This window comes from Sus scrofa, chromosome 16, assembly GCF_000003025.6.
Source record: "Sus scrofa isolate TJ Tabasco breed Duroc chromosome 16, Sscrofa11.1, whole genome shotgun sequence".
NCBI lineage: Eukaryota > Metazoa > Chordata > Mammalia > Artiodactyla > Suidae > Sus > Sus scrofa.
The window spans coordinates 26,023,311-26,041,533 of record NC_010458.4 but is presented as its reverse complement, the minus strand read 5'-3'; the positions used below and the strand labels follow the sequence as shown (position 1 = coordinate 26,041,533).

At 40.3% G+C, this 18,223-nt stretch overlaps 1 protein-coding gene across 1 annotated transcript in view; it reads left to right on the top strand.

The window, feature by feature from the left end:
• C6 (complement component 6) overlaps positions 1-17,888 on the top strand; it is a 65,873-nt gene extending 47,985 nt beyond the window's left edge. Inside the window, 5 exon segments of the mRNA NM_001097449.1 lie at positions 486-618; positions 1,500-1,688; positions 8,379-8,469; positions 11,286-11,527; positions 17,364-17,888. Coding sequence (NP_001090918.1) covers positions 486-618; positions 1,500-1,688; positions 8,379-8,469; positions 11,286-11,527; positions 17,364-17,548 — 840 coding nt within the window. The 3' untranslated portion in view covers positions 17,549-17,888.

Here is an 18,223-nt window from a genome sequence, read left to right as displayed (position 1 = left end):
ACACACACACACACACACACAGGCTAATCAATTTAGAACAGCAATATGGAAGATGGATTAGAAGAGGGACCAGTTAGATCCTGCTGTATAGCACAGGGAACTATATCTAGTCACTTATGATGCAGCATGATAATGTGAGAAAAAGAATGTATGTATGTATGGGTGACTGGGTCATCTTGCCATACAGTAGAAAATTGACAGAACACTGTAAACCAGCTATGATGGAAAAAATAAAAATCATTAAAAAAAAAGGAAGAAGAAGAAGAAGAAGAGGGACCAATTAGATAGTTGTCCTGAGATCACACATGCTATGAACAAAGGCAATGGTGATAGCAAAGGAAAAGAGAGAACTTTGAGGGATGCTGAGGAGTAGAAATTGAATGGACTCTGGAGTGAAGGAAGAAAAAGTATCCAGAAGGACCCCAAGGTATTTGGAGATACTATTTGTAACATTAGTAACTTGCTGGTTTCCGTTTTAATTCTAGAATGAAAAGACACTGTATTCAGTTGGGGAAGATGTTGAAATTGTATGCCTTACTGGATTCAAAACTGTTGGCTACCAGTACTTCAGATGCTTACCTGACAGAACCTGGAGGCGAGGAGATGTGGAATGCCAGCGTGAGAACTGGGCAGACATTCTGCCTGACTCTGCTAAAGAATGAATGGGCCCAAAATAAGTAGAGCAAAGTCACCCCTCTTAGATTCAGCCATTTTTACTATTCTTAAGTAATTCTGGTGAAAAGGTTTAGCGAAGCAGAAAATAGGATTCATGGGCTAAAATTAGATTTCTAAATATCTTCATGTTTTAGTTCTCCTGCCCCTGCTTATTAGCAGGACTGTGAGGCATGTGCTTAAAAAGAAATCTGGGAAGTCTGCTAACTGTATCTAAGCACAGACATCTGCCTTGCGTGGTGCACAAAGAGATGCAAATTGATGAGTCCCCGGAAGATGATACTTGCACTCTATGTATCAGAGATGGGATTTTACAAGAAATGCAGTTTTATCCTTGGAGCACATTCACATTCTCTGTTGATGAAGAAAGGGGGAGTTTGTAGGCTCCACATGTACCCATGCCTCAGTAAAGTTAAAATGCGATTCAAACAAGGCTCAGATGGGGACGCCACAGAGTTGTTATGGGGAACCATGACATAGAGTTGAGATCAGTGTCAATTAGAATGTCCTGCCTCTATGTCACCCACAATGTGAAGAAAGTGAGAAGAAGATCATTTCTTGAAAGAAAATGATCCCAGTAAGGTAATGAAAGTTGCAAGTGGCTAGAGCCAGTCTTTAGCAAGTTCCACAGTTAAAGGAACTAAAGGGAGTTTCTCAGTGGAAGCCAGGGATCCTCAACCGCCAGTTTTTCTGATCAAAAGGCAGCCTTAAAGCAAACCAAAGCAGTGAATCATAGTCAAGTCACTTTTTGAATTACATAAAATCTGCCTATACCCACTGAGTATTCTGTTCCACCACATATATCTGAAATGTTTCTGTCTCTGCAGGGACTGACTGCCTCTTGCCAGTGGTGCCAGAAGTACTGAAACTGTCACCATTTCAGAGATTGTATAAAATTGGTGACTCCATTGAGCTAAGCTGTCCCAAAGGCTTTGTCATTGCTGGGCCATCGAGGTACACATGCAGTGGGGATTCCTGGACACCACCCATCTCAAGCTCACTCACCTGTGAACAAGGTGAGTAGCATCTCAGGATCTGGGGTCTGCTAAGGTGGTGTCCTCTGAGGTTGGTCGTGTAGCATCTACAGAGGCAGTGTTTCTTAAGTGTGTTTTGGGAGGAGGAAGCAGAAGATTCCACTGTCAGGCTGGATTGTATTTCACCCGATATCATTGGTGACATCAGGAAGCAAATAAGTAGATATTAGTCAAGTGGGTGTCTTCGAATCTTAGAGAATGAGGTCAATTTGCTTTTCCAACATAATATTTCAATATTTTGAGAGCATGTAAGCTCTATCATATAACAAAATCAGAATCGATAGTTAACTGAAAATTTAGTCCAAGTGGAGAGCCATAAAAAAGTCATATGTACTACTTTTTAATTAATTAAATATTTTATTTAGACTTAGAACGTAGAAATACCAAATATTCACCAATTTTCTAGCACAGGAGCAAGCTCTAATTTCCTAAATAGTCTCCTAATTTGAGTGCCAAGATTATTAACCTATATTAACCCTAACCCTAACCCAAATACATAATTTATCATCTATGTTTTCCCATATCAGTTTCTCTAAAACAATGGATTTTTTTTTTTTTTTTTTTGTCTTTTTGCCATTTCTTGGGCCGCTCCTGCAGCATATGGAGGTTCCCAGGCTAGGGATCCAATCGGAGCTGTAGCTGCCAGCTTACGCCAGAGCCACAGCAACGCAGGATCCAGCCGCATCTGCGACCTACACCACAGCTCACGGCAACGCCGGATCGTTAACCCACTGAGCAAGGGCAGGGATTGAACCCGAACCTCATGGTTCCTAGTCGGATTCGTTAACCACTGTGCCATGACAGGAACTCCAAACAATGGATTTTTTTAACCCTGGGTGGGACACTTCTTTTAAAAACATCTCTACTAAAACATAATTTAAAAGATACATGCACCCCAGTATTTGTAGCATACTATTTACAATGACAAAGACATAGAACCAACCTAAATGTCCATCAACAGAGGACTGGATAAAGAACATGTGGTATAGAGGTTCTGGCTGTGGCACAACAAGATCTGTGGCAACTCTGCAGCACCAGGACATAGGTTCAATCCCCAGCTAGGCACAGTGGGTTAAAGGAGGCAGGTCTCAATGGCAGCTTGGATCTGATCCCTGACCCAGGAATCCACATGCTACAGGGTAGCCAAAAAAGAAAAAGAAGGAGGAGGAGGAGGGGAGGGAGGGGAGGAAGAGGAGGAAAAGGAGAAGAAGAAGGAGTATATATACACACAATGGAATATTAGCCATAAAAAAAGAATGAAATAATGTCATTTGCAGCAACATGGATGGACCTAGAGATTATCATACTAAGTGAAGTAAGACAGAGAAAGACGAATATCATAGGATATTTTATATGTGGAATCTAAAAGAATGGATACAATGGACTTATTTACAAAATAGAAGTAGACCCATAGACATAGAAACAAACATTGTTTTACCAAAGGGAACTATAGGGGAGAGAAAGATAAATTAGGAAATTGGGATTAACCTATACACACTATATGTATAAAATAGATAACTAACAAGGACCTACTGTATATCATAAGGAATGCTATTCAATATCTCGTAATAACTCAATATCTTGGAAAAAATATAGATATATATACAAATCACTTTACCGTACACCTTAAACTAATACAACATTGAAAATCAACATTTTAATTTTTTTTTTTCGCTTTTTAGGGCTACACTCGCAGCCTATGGAGGTCCCAGGCTAGGGGTCAAATTGGAGCTGCAGCTGCCGGCCTACACAACAGTCACAGCAACATCAGATCCTTAACCCACTGAGCAAAGCCAGGGATTGAACCTGCATCCTCATGGATAGTAGTCGGATTCATTCCCCCACTGTGCCACAACAGGAACTCCCATAATGTCTCATTTTTAATCAGAGACTCTTTGAGGATCTACCTGAGCTCAGATATGATTGGGCCTATTTAGTCTATGAAAAAAAAACCAAAGGCACAGAGAAGCTAACTTCTGAGTAAATAAGAATCTTGCAGCAGCTCTGCTAATTTTTCAAGTTCTCTGCCATCTTGCGTCTTTATTCTCTCTGGACTTTTTAATGTGTGAAAGAAAAGGGAAAACTTAACCTATTATGTAACTTTTTAAAAAAATTTTAATGGCGCACCCATAGCATATGGAGTTCTGGGCCAGGGATTGAATCCAAGCTGCATCTGCGACCTACACCACATCTGTGGCAACACTGGATCCTTTAACCCACTGTGCCACAGTGGGAACTCCCCCCAATATATAACCTTAAAATTATTGATAAAGAGCTTTCATGGCAATTTGTGGTAACTTCAGTTTAGTGCTGTGGCTTGGTTTCATTTGACTCCTGATCATATATGTCAGAGGGATAGATATAGCTGGGAACCACAGGCTTTTAGAAAGTTAAGATCGTCTGGGCATCTTAGGTAGCAACCTCTTCTTTGTACAAATAACAGCGCATGTCGGAGTTCTCAATGTGGCTCAGTGGGCTAAAGGACCGATATTGTCTCTGTGAGGATGTGGGCTTAATCCCTGACCTCACTCAGTGAGTTAAGGACTGGCATTGCCATAAACTGAGGCATAGGTTGCAGATGTGGCTCAGATCTAGTGTTGCTGTGGTTGTGGTATAAGGCCATAGCTGCAGCTCCAATTTGACCCCTAGCCCAGAATTTCCATATGGTACAGCCATAAAAAAAGAAGAGAAAAAAATAACAGCTACATCACACACCCGCATACATGCACACACTCACACCTTTGTGTTTGAAAAAGAAATTAAAATTATAAGCCAAACTGGGAGATAATGAAATGTTCTACATCTAGATAATGGCAAAAAATAACCCATCTCTTAGTTTCTCTCTGACAACGCTGGCAGGAAGATCAATGAAAAGAAAGAAAATCATCTATGAATCTGAATACTCTTTCCTCTCAGTATGGGGGGAGCTGTGTGATAAAAAAATGCTGAGATCGTGGTTGGCCAAGAAAAGACTTTTAATTTTGGAGTTCCCATCATGGCACAGCAGAAACGAATCTGACTAGAAACCATGAGGTGTGGGTTCGATCCCTGGCCTTGCTCAGTGGGTTAAGGATCTGGTGTTTCCGTGAGCTGTGGTGTAGGTCGCAGATGTGGCTCGGATCTGGTGTTGCTGAGGCTGTGGTATAGGTCGCCAGCTACAGCTCCGATTGGACCCTAGCCTGGGAACCTCCAAATGCCGCAGGTGCGGCCCTAAAAAGACCAAAAAAAAAGAGAAGACTTTTAATTCTTCAATATGAAAAAGAATTTTGCTTCCTGAAGAGATAAGATGCTGCATATCCTCTCAGTTACTTTTTTCCCCTCTGCTAAGAATTCAGCACTTCCAGAAGATCCCCTCACCCTCAGCATGTTTCCAGGTTCCTCAGAAACTGTGCAGGGCAGGCAGCGTGGGCAGCTGAGGGCATTTGGGCTTCTGCTGGACACTTAGTGAGGGAGCAGAATCCTCACACATGATCATTGACAATTTCAAATCGGTGGTGACAGAGCAATGCTCTGTGTGCTTAAAAGTTGATGCTCTTTGGAAATAACATACAGCTTAGGGTCCCTCTATGACCTAAGTGTGGATTTATTTACAAAGGCCAAAGAGGCATAGCTACACAAGAAACCAAAGAAAAACAGCCCATGTCAATGGAAATCTTAGTATCAGACCTTACCAGCAGCTATAGCTCTCCATATTCATGAAAGTTCTGAGCCAATTTTGCCAGACAGAACAAGGGTCCTAACAGAGGATAATAGTAGGAAGTGGAAATGCATAGCAGCGAAGAAATTCTACCAAATTTTTTTAGACATGCCCATGGCATGCAGAGGTTCCCAGGCCAGGAATTGAACCCAAGCCACAGCAGAGACAAGGCTGGATCCTTAACTCACTGAGCTACCACGAACTCCTAATTGGTTTTGGGTTTTTTGTTTTGTTTTGTTTTTTATCTTTTTTGGGTCATACCTATGGCACATGGAGATTCCTGGGCTAGGGGTTGAATCAGAGCTGTAGCTGCTGGCCTGCGCCATAGCTGTAGCAACCCCAGATCCGAGCTGCATCTGCCACCTACACCACAGCTTGAGGCAATGCCAGATCTTTAACCCACTGAGTAAGACCAGGGGATCCAACCTTCGTCCTCACAGATGCTAGTCAGATTCTTTTCCGCTGAGCCATGACAGGACCTCCCCTAATTTTTAAAATCTTTATTTTTGCTTCTAACATAAACCTCCTACCCTACCAAACCTCCTGCCTAATATATCTTCCTACTGCCTTCCTTTGACAATTACTTGCTTACAGGGGCCACTGTCGTTCCACGGGTGCCTGCTTAGTCAGATCCAATCCAGGAAGTTTGCTTCATCCAGTAGGATCAGGCTGTCAGCTCCAGGTGGAATTCAACCAGTCTAAAGCTTCTCTGGATGAGCCTCAACATGAGCAGAGATAACCAAGATTTCCCTTCTGTATAACATGCCTACATGTTCTTCTTTTTTTTTTTTTTTTTTTTTTTTTTTTTTTTTTTTTTTTTTCTTCACTAGGCATATGATTCCAGCTATTGATCGAGCTTACCCCCCCCCCCACCTCATCCGAGCCGTCTCCTACCCACACTCCGCACGCCGATCGTAACCCTGAGCAAGCAACCGAACCACAACCTCATGTTCTAGTCGATCGTTAACACTGCGCCACACAGACTCCCTACATGTTCTTCTACATTAATCTCCCTTCCTCACCTGTGCAGTATTCAATTGTTTATCTTAGCTCAAGCATCATTTTCTTACAGATCTTTCCTTAGGTTTCTCAGTTGGGGTTTTTTGGTGAACTGGTCTCCTGGAACTGTGATTCTTCAAAATATCTATCTCAGCCTTTAATTATAAACCCATCATTCTGATTATTTGATTAATGTCATTCCCCCCCCCCCCACTATCTTTAGATTCAGGCAAAAGGGGGACTGCTACGGTCTTCTTTTTTTTTTCGTTTTTTGTTTTTTTTTTTTTTTTTTTCCCATACAATTCTGGTACCTAGAATATTATACAGGGATAAATAGCTACATGTAGGAGTTCCATTTCTCCATTGATTCTTCTTGTAAGAAAATATGTCTTTCAAGCCATTATCCTCCCAATCCATGCTCACGGTTGTTGTCACAGACGTCAGTATTGCTAAACATAATGGACAACATTTTGGTCCTCATCTGCGTTGACCTCTGAGCAACATTCAACAGTATTGACCTTATTTCACACATGTGTTCTTTCCCTGGCTTCTGAGACACACCGTTGTCTTGCTTCGCTTCTACCTCTCTGGCTGTTGCCTTCTATTTTTGGCAGCCGCCTGCCTTTGCGTGGACTTTAAGCGTTGGAGTTCCTCAAGGCTCAAATCTGTCCCCCGCCTCATGCTACCTTCTCCTGCTGGGGAATCTCACCTGCATACAAATTTAAATCTTTACCACAGACTCTTCCACTGAGCTTTAGCCCTGAATATCCATATCCCCATATATCTATTTTGCCTAGATGTCTTCAAGAGACCGTAAACTCAACATATGCAGAGAGGGACCCTTGAGTCATCACACTTGCTTCCCTGCAACTAACTAATGTCTTCTAATATTTTCTATTTCAGTTAAGGGACCAATATCTATTCTCTTATAAAAACCAGAAACTTAAGAATTATGCTTGAAAGGGCTCATGATGTATCCACAATATGCAATATCCTCCACTTTACCTGCTCAAAATGTCTCATGTTTATCCCACTTTTCTCTGTTTCCACTGCCGGCAGATACTTATGTCCAAATCACTATCTTCTTTCACCCCAACTACTGTAATAACCTCATAAATTATCTACTCCCTTGGCTACCATGACTCTCTAAATCCATTCTCCACACAGAAGTCAGAATTCATTTCTTTTCCAAATCCAGATCTGATTTTGTCACACCACTCCCCTGCATAAAACCTATCAAAGACTTTCCACTGCTTATGAAATAAGACAAAGATCCTTCAAAAGCCCTGTGTGACTCTGCACAGTCTGCCATGCAGCCACCCCTCTGGCGTATCGTATTCCATGTCCTTGTTTCCCTGTACTTCAACCACCCTGGCTTTCTTTCAGTTCCAAGAAAGTCATATGTTATCTCTCTTTTGAGCACTTTCATAACTGATGTTTCTTTTGCTTCAAACACATTTCCTTTCCCCATTTTACTGCTTGTAACCTTCCTAGCTACATCAATTTTCTCGATTATATGCTTTCTCTTTAAGAGCAGCAGCAGTTCTATTTGTACTAGTATGTGTGTTTGGTTAATGTCTGTCTGCCCCACAAGACTAGAAGCTATGTGAGCACAGGATCTGAGTCAAATTTTGCTCAATCTACTCTCCCCAGAATCTATCGCCTTGCTGGAAAATCATAGTCATTCAATAAGTATTTGAAAAACAAATGAACACAAATCTCACTAATTCCATTTTCTTTAGTTCTTTGAACTTAACAACAGTTTTAGGTTGGAAAATGACAGCTCCTCACGAGAGTTAGGGAGGGCTTTTCAGATGGACTATATCATGATGATATACTTGGAAAAGCCAAAATGAATGCTCTCACTCCAGGAGATAAATGAGAACCTTTCACTGCTGCCTTTTCTCCTAAATTCAGACTTATCCCTTGAAATCCATGCTGCACGTTGTTCTTTTCTCTGATTCCTTTTGTTTCAGATTTTCTGACACGCTTAAAGGGCCATTGTCAACCAGGACAAAAACAGTTGGGATCTGAATGTGTTTGCCTGTCTCCAGAAGAAGACTGCAGGTAAGAAATACTCTAAGGACTGTGTTGAGAAACTGGAATAACTAGTCTATTATAACCAGCTTAATGGAGGAGCTGAGCTTCTTGAAGCATAAACATAAAACGTATTAATTCTTCACATAACTGATACCCCCCGTGTTCTGCTGAATTCCTCCTTCCCCACTGGGTGGCAAACACTCTTAATTATCTCTCTGCCTTTGTTCCTTAAGTTTGCATGACTTCGGCTACTAAAAAGGTCTCATTCTGCTGACAAAGACCCATTCTTGTCCAGTTTAAAACTTCAGGTTCAATGATTTCAAAACCTTCTCCTTCCCCCTAAGTGTAGGGCAAGATTATGATCCAAAAGATTGGACTAGAGAAAGTGGTGTGATGATGGACTTCCACAGACACACACACACACACACACACACACACACACACACACACACACATCTGTTTGTCAGTTTATTCTTCCACACAAGGGGCAGAAAGCATGAAGAAAAATGGGAGTTCCTGTCGTGGCTCAGTGGTTAACGAATCTGACTAAGAACCCTGAGGTTGCAGGTTTGATCCCTGGCCGTGCTCAGTGGGTTAAGGATCCAGCATTGCCATGAGCTGTGGTATAGGTCACAGACGTGGCTGGATCCCGCGTTGCTGTGGCTCTGGTATAGGCCGGCAGCTACAGCTCTGATTGGACCCCTAGCCTGGGCACCTCCATATGCCTCGGGGAGCGGCTCAAGAAAAGGCAAAAAGACAAAAAGAAAAAAGAAAAGAAAAGAAAAATGACATATCCTCATGTGATTTCTATGACTCTGCTGCTATAACTGCCTCTTTTCATATGAATAAACCCAGGAGTGTCGAGGCTGCTTATTATCTAAGGGCTATTTCAGGGGAATTTAATCCAAAAATAGCAGCACCTTAAGGTAAAATTTTGTGTCTCTATCTCACAAAATAAATGCAGGGGGAGGCAGTCTAGGCATGGTATGATGTTTCATTTCTGGTAGGACTGGGGCTCTTTCCTTCTCTCTGTACTGCCATTCTTTTTTTTTTTTTTAATCTAATATTCATACTTTATTTTTCATTGAAGTATAGCTGATTATTTATTTTTAGTGAGGTAAAGTTGCCTTTTCTGACATTCTTAAAGTTCTTTCATGGTCCAAGATTTCTCTGCTGGAATACAAAGGAAGGAAGACAAAAATAATGGACACTTTTTCCCTCTCTCTCTCTCTGCCACGCTTGAGGCATATGGAAGTTCCCAAGCCAGGAATCAAATCTGAGTTTCAGCTGAAACCTACACCATGGCAACACCAGGTCCTTAACCCAGTGTGCCACAGTGGGAACTCTACATTCTCTCTTTTTAAGCAGGGGGTGGGGTGGGGGGCAGTCTTGGGATTCATCCCTGCTCCATCTCATTACTCTTATCTTATTCACATGGCCACAGGGTCTGCAAGGGAGTCTAGGAAATGCAATCCTTTGGCTGGATGCAAAAGCGTCTTTGAATAAAATTAGAGTTAAATTACTGAGGAAGGGAATGAATGAAAGTTGTGCCCGGTTGTGATACTTTACTCTTCACACTGATTAGCTCTCATATTCCTCTGACCTACAGGTGAAAGAACACTTATAGGGATCCATTTATTTGTTTGTTTATTACATGAGACCACGACAGGGTCTTTTCCCATAAAATTCCATCCACATAATTCATCCCAAAGGTGACTCTCTCTACCCTCCTCAGTATTCGGCACAAGTGGGCCACCTGGTATGAACTTCTTGCAGCTGAAGCCCTGTCACCCAGCAGATGGTCTTCTAAGGAGTGCTTACCACATTCACGTTGTCCATTTAACTTGGAAGAAACTTCTTTTCTTATCTCTTCAATACCAAACCATGAGAATACAGACTGTCTTCTGAAACTGCTTGAATTTCAGCTCAGTCCTACCTCTCTATCCCTTTTCTATAGCCCTGAGTTCTTTATAGAGCACTGAAGGTGTTTGTGAGAGTGGCTGGCCCCACAGCTTGAATTCTCTGAACTTAGAAAGTGGCCTTTTGTTCTCGGCTATGGGCTTCAGTTCCTGGAAACAGTTTTACAGGCTGGTGCACTGACGGATAACTCAAAAGTTGACATCAGACAGGAAACTCAAATTTGGAGTAATCAAGGAGTTCTTGTCCTCTCAGCACTAGAAGGACTATGACTAGCCTCTTGTTAGCAGAACCCATCCATTTACTTGGACTTAACAAATTACCCAGAGAGTGACTTAAAATCTCATGCTCAGAATCACAAAACAAACACACTTGCAAAGCTATTTAAGTATATATTAGACTCTGGTATTGCAACTAATGAGTGTTAGAAAGAATTCAGAGGAGATACAGACTGCCATATGCTAGGTTGATCAGAATTAGCTTCAAAATGTAACTGGAAATTGATGTAGCCACAGATAGGCAGAGAGGAGAGATGATGTACCACTCATTGAGCAGGTCATAGCAAAGGAAGAATAATCTTGTCAGTTTAGACGATAAAGAGGAATTAAGGAGGATGGGGAAGTGATTCTAGAAAGGATAGTTGATTAGATTCAAAATATGGAAGATTTTGATCATCAGCATTTAAGAATTCAGACTTTAATTTGAGGATAATAAGGAGTAGTCCCAAGCTTAAAGTGAAATTTTAGAAAGATGAATCCCAGAGCATGCAAAATGAAGTGAAAGACTGAAAGCAGAGAATTTGGATACAGGGGCAGAGGGGAAACAGGGAGGAGATAACTGGATGGCAAATTAACAAATGAGTGATTACATGCCATCTCTTCTTTTCTAGACTTCATATATAAATTCTTGCTTTTTCTCTTGGACAGCCATCATTCAGAAGATCTCTGTGTGCTTGATACAGACTCCAATCATTACTTTACTTCATCCGCTTGTAAGTTTTTGGCTGAGAAATGTTTAAATAATCAGCAACTCCAATTTCTACATATTGGTTCGTGCCAAGATGGTCCACAGTTGGAATGGGGTCTTGAAAGGATAAAACTTTCATCCAGTAGCACAAAGAATGAATCCTGTGGCTATGATACCTGCTACAGCTGGGAAAAATGTTCAGGTAAGTTCCAGGGGTAACCCATACTAGAAATGTTCCCACTTAACCTTTACCTCAGCTAGTTTATCCCACTTGCATTTATACCCTCTTTCTCAAAAATAACCTTTCCTTCCTCAAAATACTTCCTTTTCATTGTAAAAAAAAATTTATGAAATGATTTAAATATAAGGCAAAAATAGAACCCACCTGCAACTAGAAATAACTACTTTAGGAGAAAAGAGATAAATTAAGAGTTTGGAATTAACAGCTACACACTACTATATATAAAATATTTAAATAACAAGGACCTATTGTGTGGCACAGGGAACTATATTCAGTATCTTGTGATAACCTAAAATGGAAAAGAATCTGAAAAGGAATATATGTATATTTTATATATCTACATATCTGTATCTATCCATCTATCTTATATTTCTCTAAATATAGGACTGGGTTTTATCATGGATAAACAAAACATGTATCAGAAACAATTGCCTCAAATATTATGAAGTCCTCTTGCAGGGGCTGGGATCAGCCAAGGCTGGCAGTGTTAATACAGGCAAGATGCCTTGAGCCCAGACAGGATCCCTCATGGGACCAGGCATGGCTTCTCCCTCGTGGAACATTCATTCTCCCACATTCTACTACTTCTCTCCCCCACCCTGCAGGGGGTCAACCAGATGCTCCAAGGAGCTCTGGGACTTCACCTCTGGAGTCATCCTTGGCTCAGAGTTAGCCCCTCATTCCCAGAGAGCAGTCTAGTGAGCCACCAGCTAGCAGGGTAGTATTTCTTAAAATTGCTTGAGATCAGACTGCTAATATGGTGCTGACACTAATTCAGAGTGACTTTAATCTCTTGTATAAAAACCCATCCCATAAAAAATTTTCCCTGGGGCCTCTCACACCCCAGGAGTGGCATGGATTATGTTACACATTAAAAAAAAAAAAAAAAAAAAAAAAAACAGGGAGTTCCCGTCATGGCGCAGTGGTTAACGAATCCGACTAGGAACCATGAGGTTGCGGGTCGTCCGCCTTGCTCAGTGGGTTAAGATCCGGCGTGGTGGCTGTGGTGTGGTGCAGGGTCGGATGGGGTGGCTGGGGGGGGGCTAAGTCCGATTCACCCAGCTGGACTCATATGCCGGGAGCGGCCAAAAAAAAAAAAAAAAAAAAAAAAAAAAAAAAAAAAAAAAAAAAAAAAAAAAACGAATACAAGAACCATGAGATTGCAGGATCCATCCCCGGCCTTGCTCAGTGGGTTAAGGATCCGGTGTTTCTGTGGCTGTGGTGCAGGCCAGTAGCTGTAGTTACGATTAGACCCCTAGCCTGGGAACCTCCATATGCCGTGGGTGCAGCCCTAAAAAGAAAAAAAAATAAGATCATGAGCTACATTTTATTTTATAAATTGTTCTTTTACATTTAATATACCATGAAACTATTTCCATGTCATCATATATTTTTCTTTCATGTAATTTTCAATATCTGCAAAAGCCTATATGGACATTCTGTGATTTTTTTTAAATCAATCTTCAGTTAGGCATTTAGATTTTTTTCCCAAGATTTTGCTGTTAAAAACAGTGTTGTAGTAGAAAAATCTATCACAGATAAATCTATAATCGTATATTATTTCCTTAGACTGTACCTTAGAAGATGAAATTTCTAGGTAAATTTTATTGTAAAATATAAAGTCTTTGTTGGTACAATGTATCAACTTGCTTTCCAGAAACATTTTATCACATCATATTCATATTTACAACGTGTGATACAGACTACCTTCCACACCCTCACCAAGCTATTACCCCTTTATATCTCTGCCTATTTGATGCTTAAGAGGTGGCATTACATTTCCATTTTCTGTAAATGTATTGCCTATTGGCACTTCATTTGTGAATTGCTTAAAAGCAGAAATTTCACAGCAGTGCATTCACTCTAAGATGAAATTGGAACCTGAAATAGTTCAACTAAGCTTCATATAATACATAAATAGGGGTTGAAGATTAGGCTTTAACAGAACTCAAATAGGCAGCTAGATTTCCCTTGTGACACATCAAAAAAAATCAACTTAAATTGAGACATAAAGTAAGCAATGGAAACTTATTACATTGTTAACATCTAACTTTTGTTGAAACACCTTACTTTTGCAGAAACAAAGACAAAAACTTTATTATTACCCTTGGCTTCTCACTTTTCAGCTTAATATTCTTCGAGTTGTAACTTAAACCCAGGTTCTTTCTGATCCACTTAAAGCTGATTATCAAAATCCAGCTCCCTAAGAACATGTGTGTGTGTGTGTGCATGTGTGCGTGTGTGTGTGTGTGTGTGTGTGTATAAATAACTGGGTCATATATATATTAGCTGTACAGAAAATAAGCACAACATTCTAAATCAACTATATTTCAAGATAGAAAGAGGAAGGAAGGAAGGAAGGAAGGAAGGAAGGAAGGAAGGAAGGAAGGAAAGAAAGAAAGAAAGAAAGAAAGAAAGAAAGAAAGAAAGAAAGAAAGAAAGAAAGAAAGAAAGAAAGAAAGAAAGAAAGAAAGAAAGAAAGAAGGAGGGAGGGAAGGAAAGAAGAAAGACCCAGCTGCCTTGACAGTTGGTGGGATTGAATCCCTTACAGAGGGTCATCATGGTGGCACAATCAGCAGGCTATCTGATGGTGGCGATTCAGCAGGTCAATGTCTGGGGCTCCTGACCTTCAAGCCATATCCCAATAAGACAATTTCACATGAGACAGCAAACCAGGCCAGATACATGCATTGCCCAACTCTGATTATTATTAAGTCATCATGTAGGTAAATTTTACTATTCATTTTTTCACTGCAAGACCAACTCCATTGACCAACTGACATCTCTCTCAGAGAGAATAATTTGTGATACAAAAGAGATAAAAGTACTATAAAACTATGCATTTATTTAAACTGCATATTGACAATATGACTTTTTCTCTAAAAATTATAATGTTAAGAACATTGCTGTCAAAAATATATACAGAGAATAATAGGGGTTTGGACAGCAGGGAGGATAAATGGCTCCTGTCTAGACCACACTAGGCAGCTCAGGTATTTGGGGATGTGTCCAGTGTTAGCTTCTATTCTTCCTTATTTATCATGGAGAAAGTGCCTTTAGGGCACTCTTCTATTGCAAAGGATTGCCCTTTTCTTTTCTTTTACCTTTCCCACAAATTATTCCTTTCAAATCTGAATAACAAATAATCCATGGCTTATGATTTCATCAAAATCTACTTTTACTGTTAGTCCTATGCTGTACATGAATCTAAATCCTACAGTCTCCATGAATCTAAATTTGTCTGAGAAAAGGAACATAAAAAGTTTAAATACCTAAGCAACATTGCTCAAGTCAGCAGAATATCTTGGAGTATTCAAACTAAAACATGAACATTTCTTAATAAGATATTTAAGTCGTTTAAAATATCCTTTGATCCTACACACAATCAAAAAACTGAGAGCATTTTCCCCCTAAAGATATGATCTGCCTGTGCCAGCAGCTTAAGCAAAAATCATTGTCACAGAGATTTCTGTTTGTGTAGCACTACAGAATAGCATTGATGTATAAACCACAGCATTTATAAAGAGAGAAAACTAAAAATGTGTTTTATACCCAATCCACTCAGGGCACATTGGGATATTATTAATTTTGAGTTGAATTGAATGTCACCTTGATTAAATTGTGTTCTTGATTACGTTGTGTACTTTGCTGCTTCCCCCCCTCCCCCATCTAAAATGAAATGAGAAAAAGTTTAAAATGGAATTCCCAAGTAACAAGAAGTTCACTTTTCAAGTTAGAATGCAATATGCTTCTAAAAGAGTTTATGTTTATGACTATTAAATGTTGTGTCAACTTCAAAAATATCCACCATCGACCGAGAGGAGGGGATTTATTCGATAAGCCCCATTTAGTATCCAGTATGCTGAGGTCAATGTACAAAGTGAGGTGAGGGGTGCGATGATAAAGGAACTTTGTACCCTCAAATTGCTCATGGTTGTAGGAGAGAGAAAAGTCTTCTGGCCTGGAAGGGTTTCATAAGGGTGGAAGCCTGAGAACCAAGTGTAGGGGAGTGTGGGGGGGATGCATTAGTGGAAGTGATGGGAAGGGCCTTGTTGTGCCGATAGTATGAACATTGCTCTTGCTAAGAGCATCTACACCATAGCCATACTGATAATGTGGTGACAATGGCCTTTCCACAAGCCTGGAAACCTGACATCTTCTCTAGAGGTGGAACAGAGAAGTTACGTTACCTGTCCTTCACCAAACCCTATAGTTTCCAATAATGAAGACTTTCCCAACTAGAATCTTCTCTGGCTGGTTGACAAAAGATGTCAAAGGGAAACTCATGCTTTTTTTGTGAAATGCTTCCTACCAAGGACAGGAAGCTTATGTGCTTATGAGTCTCTCCCCATTTCCTTTCCCTATTTGCTCCCATCAGTTAAGACACATGAGAAAGAGCTGGTATCTGTGAAAAAGAAGCCAGAGCTTGATTCTCAAGCTGACTTGTCTATTTTGGCAACATCAATATCCCAGATCCATCAAATACATCTCTTTTTGAATACTGATACCTGCACCCCAAATCAGAATTGAAACCAACTGAGGGAGCAGAATTCATTGAGCACCTTGTTAAGAGTTGAATGGGACAAACAGATGGATGAGTCATAGTTACTGCTCTCCAGCAAAGCACTTATAACTGTCTTGAGGGAAAGACATGAAAAGCTAACAAGAAACAATAAAAATGTCAGATGTAGTACTGACAAATTTGCACCATTAAAGTTTGGTTAAAAAAAAAAAGCATTGGTGTGGGGGTACGTGGGTATGAAATGCTTCATGAAGGAAGCAAGACTTGTATACACTAGACATGCAGGGGAAAGAACACATCATCCTGCAAAAGAAGGGGATGACATGGGCAAAGGACAAAAACTGGAGGACCCTTGGAATCTTGATTGGGAAATAGAGAGGGAGTCACTCTCTGGATGGAAAAAGTAGAGACGATAATGTTGAGAGGGGATGTTGAGATCTAACTATGGAGGACCTTGGACTAAAACATGCATTTATATAAGTAAGCCTATGTCCCTTTACTCAAAATTGATTTAATATACTTAACTTTGGTTACTTTACCCCTAAATAATCATTTTAAAACTCTTTAATGAACACAAGATTTATAGGAACTATGAAATGATTGAGTGGTTTTGAAACCAGGACTCATAAAAGAACCACTCAAATTAACTGCTTATTAAATATCCAGACTGCCAGTCATAACTCGGGAATATTCTGGAAATAAACAAACAAATGTGGCACTGAGTTATAAGAGCCCAAGCCTGCGAGTCACTTATGATGTAAAACATGCCTCTACCACTTACTAATTTTGAGACCATGGGAAAACCACTTGACATCTCTGAGCCGAGTTTCCACATCAGTAGAATATCAGTGTTCATACGTTTGTTGTGAGGATTAAGGGAAATAAAATATGTAAAGCTCTTGTCGTATTATGTGGTTTCTTAGTGCATGCTAAATAAATGAAAACTTATTTAAGTGTTCTCAGGTGGTGTCAAGGAAGGACAGACTGAAGATATTGTGGCAATGGATTGAGAGAATGTAGCAACTGTTTGGATGTGGACAGTGAGTGAGGGGGCTGTCAGGGCAGCCCAGCTCCTGCATCTTACTGGGAGAGCAGTGCATTCTCCTCTCTTACATCCAGATCACTCCATTCAACCACAGTTGGGTCCTTGGGGTCATTGCCTTTGTTCCAGCATTCTCATTCATTGCCACCAAAGAGCTCACTGTTCTGGGGACAAGTTAGGTACAATCAAACCCTAAAGAACTGTGGTGAGTCGTGCTATCTCTTTCATTGCAGCCACCACCTCCAAGTGCATCTGCCTACTGCCCTTCCAGTGTTTGAAGGGTGGATACCAACACTACTGCGTCAAAATGGGATCATCAACGACCACAAGAACCATGAACATCTGTGAAGTAGGAGCCATAAGATGTGCCCTCAGGAAAATGGAAATACTTTATCCTGGGAGATGTAGGTCTAACTGAAATCTTGATAAACAGATTTACTGTCCAAAAATAATCCCTACAGAGATGCTCTTGTATAAACAGCAGACTGCCACATCCAGGAGTTACTAACATAAATTCTTTTGTGTTAGTTTCATGTAATTATTCTCCCTGCCTCTTGTGTCTTCTCCTCTATCCAATTCTAGTCCACACCCCTAGGTAATAACTTTCACATCAGTCTAGTAAATTATTCTGTTCATGTGGCACTAAAATGATGGCACTTCTAATGACCTTATGAAGTACAAAAACCTTAATTTTCTTCAATGAATCAATAAACATAGAAGTCTCGAACTGCTTATCAAATACATTCTTGAAACTGAAACTTCATGCATTAATTCGACAAAAAATTGTGAATGTCTACTATGTACCCCAGTACTGTTTAAAGTGCTGAGTAAAACACACGAAATCCTTTGCCCTCAGGAAGCTCCCATTCATGTGGAGGAAGACATACAAAATATAAAATAAGCATAAAAGCTATATAGAATGTTTGATGGTAATAATTGCTATGGAGAAAACAACATAGGGAGAGGTGAGTCCCTTCCTTAAACCTCATCTTACCACAAGGAAATATGCCACAGTTAATAAGCATCAAGTAAGGATGACTGGATTCAAGTGGAAATTGCTTTCCTTAAAGTAGTTAATCAACTTCTGGAGTTT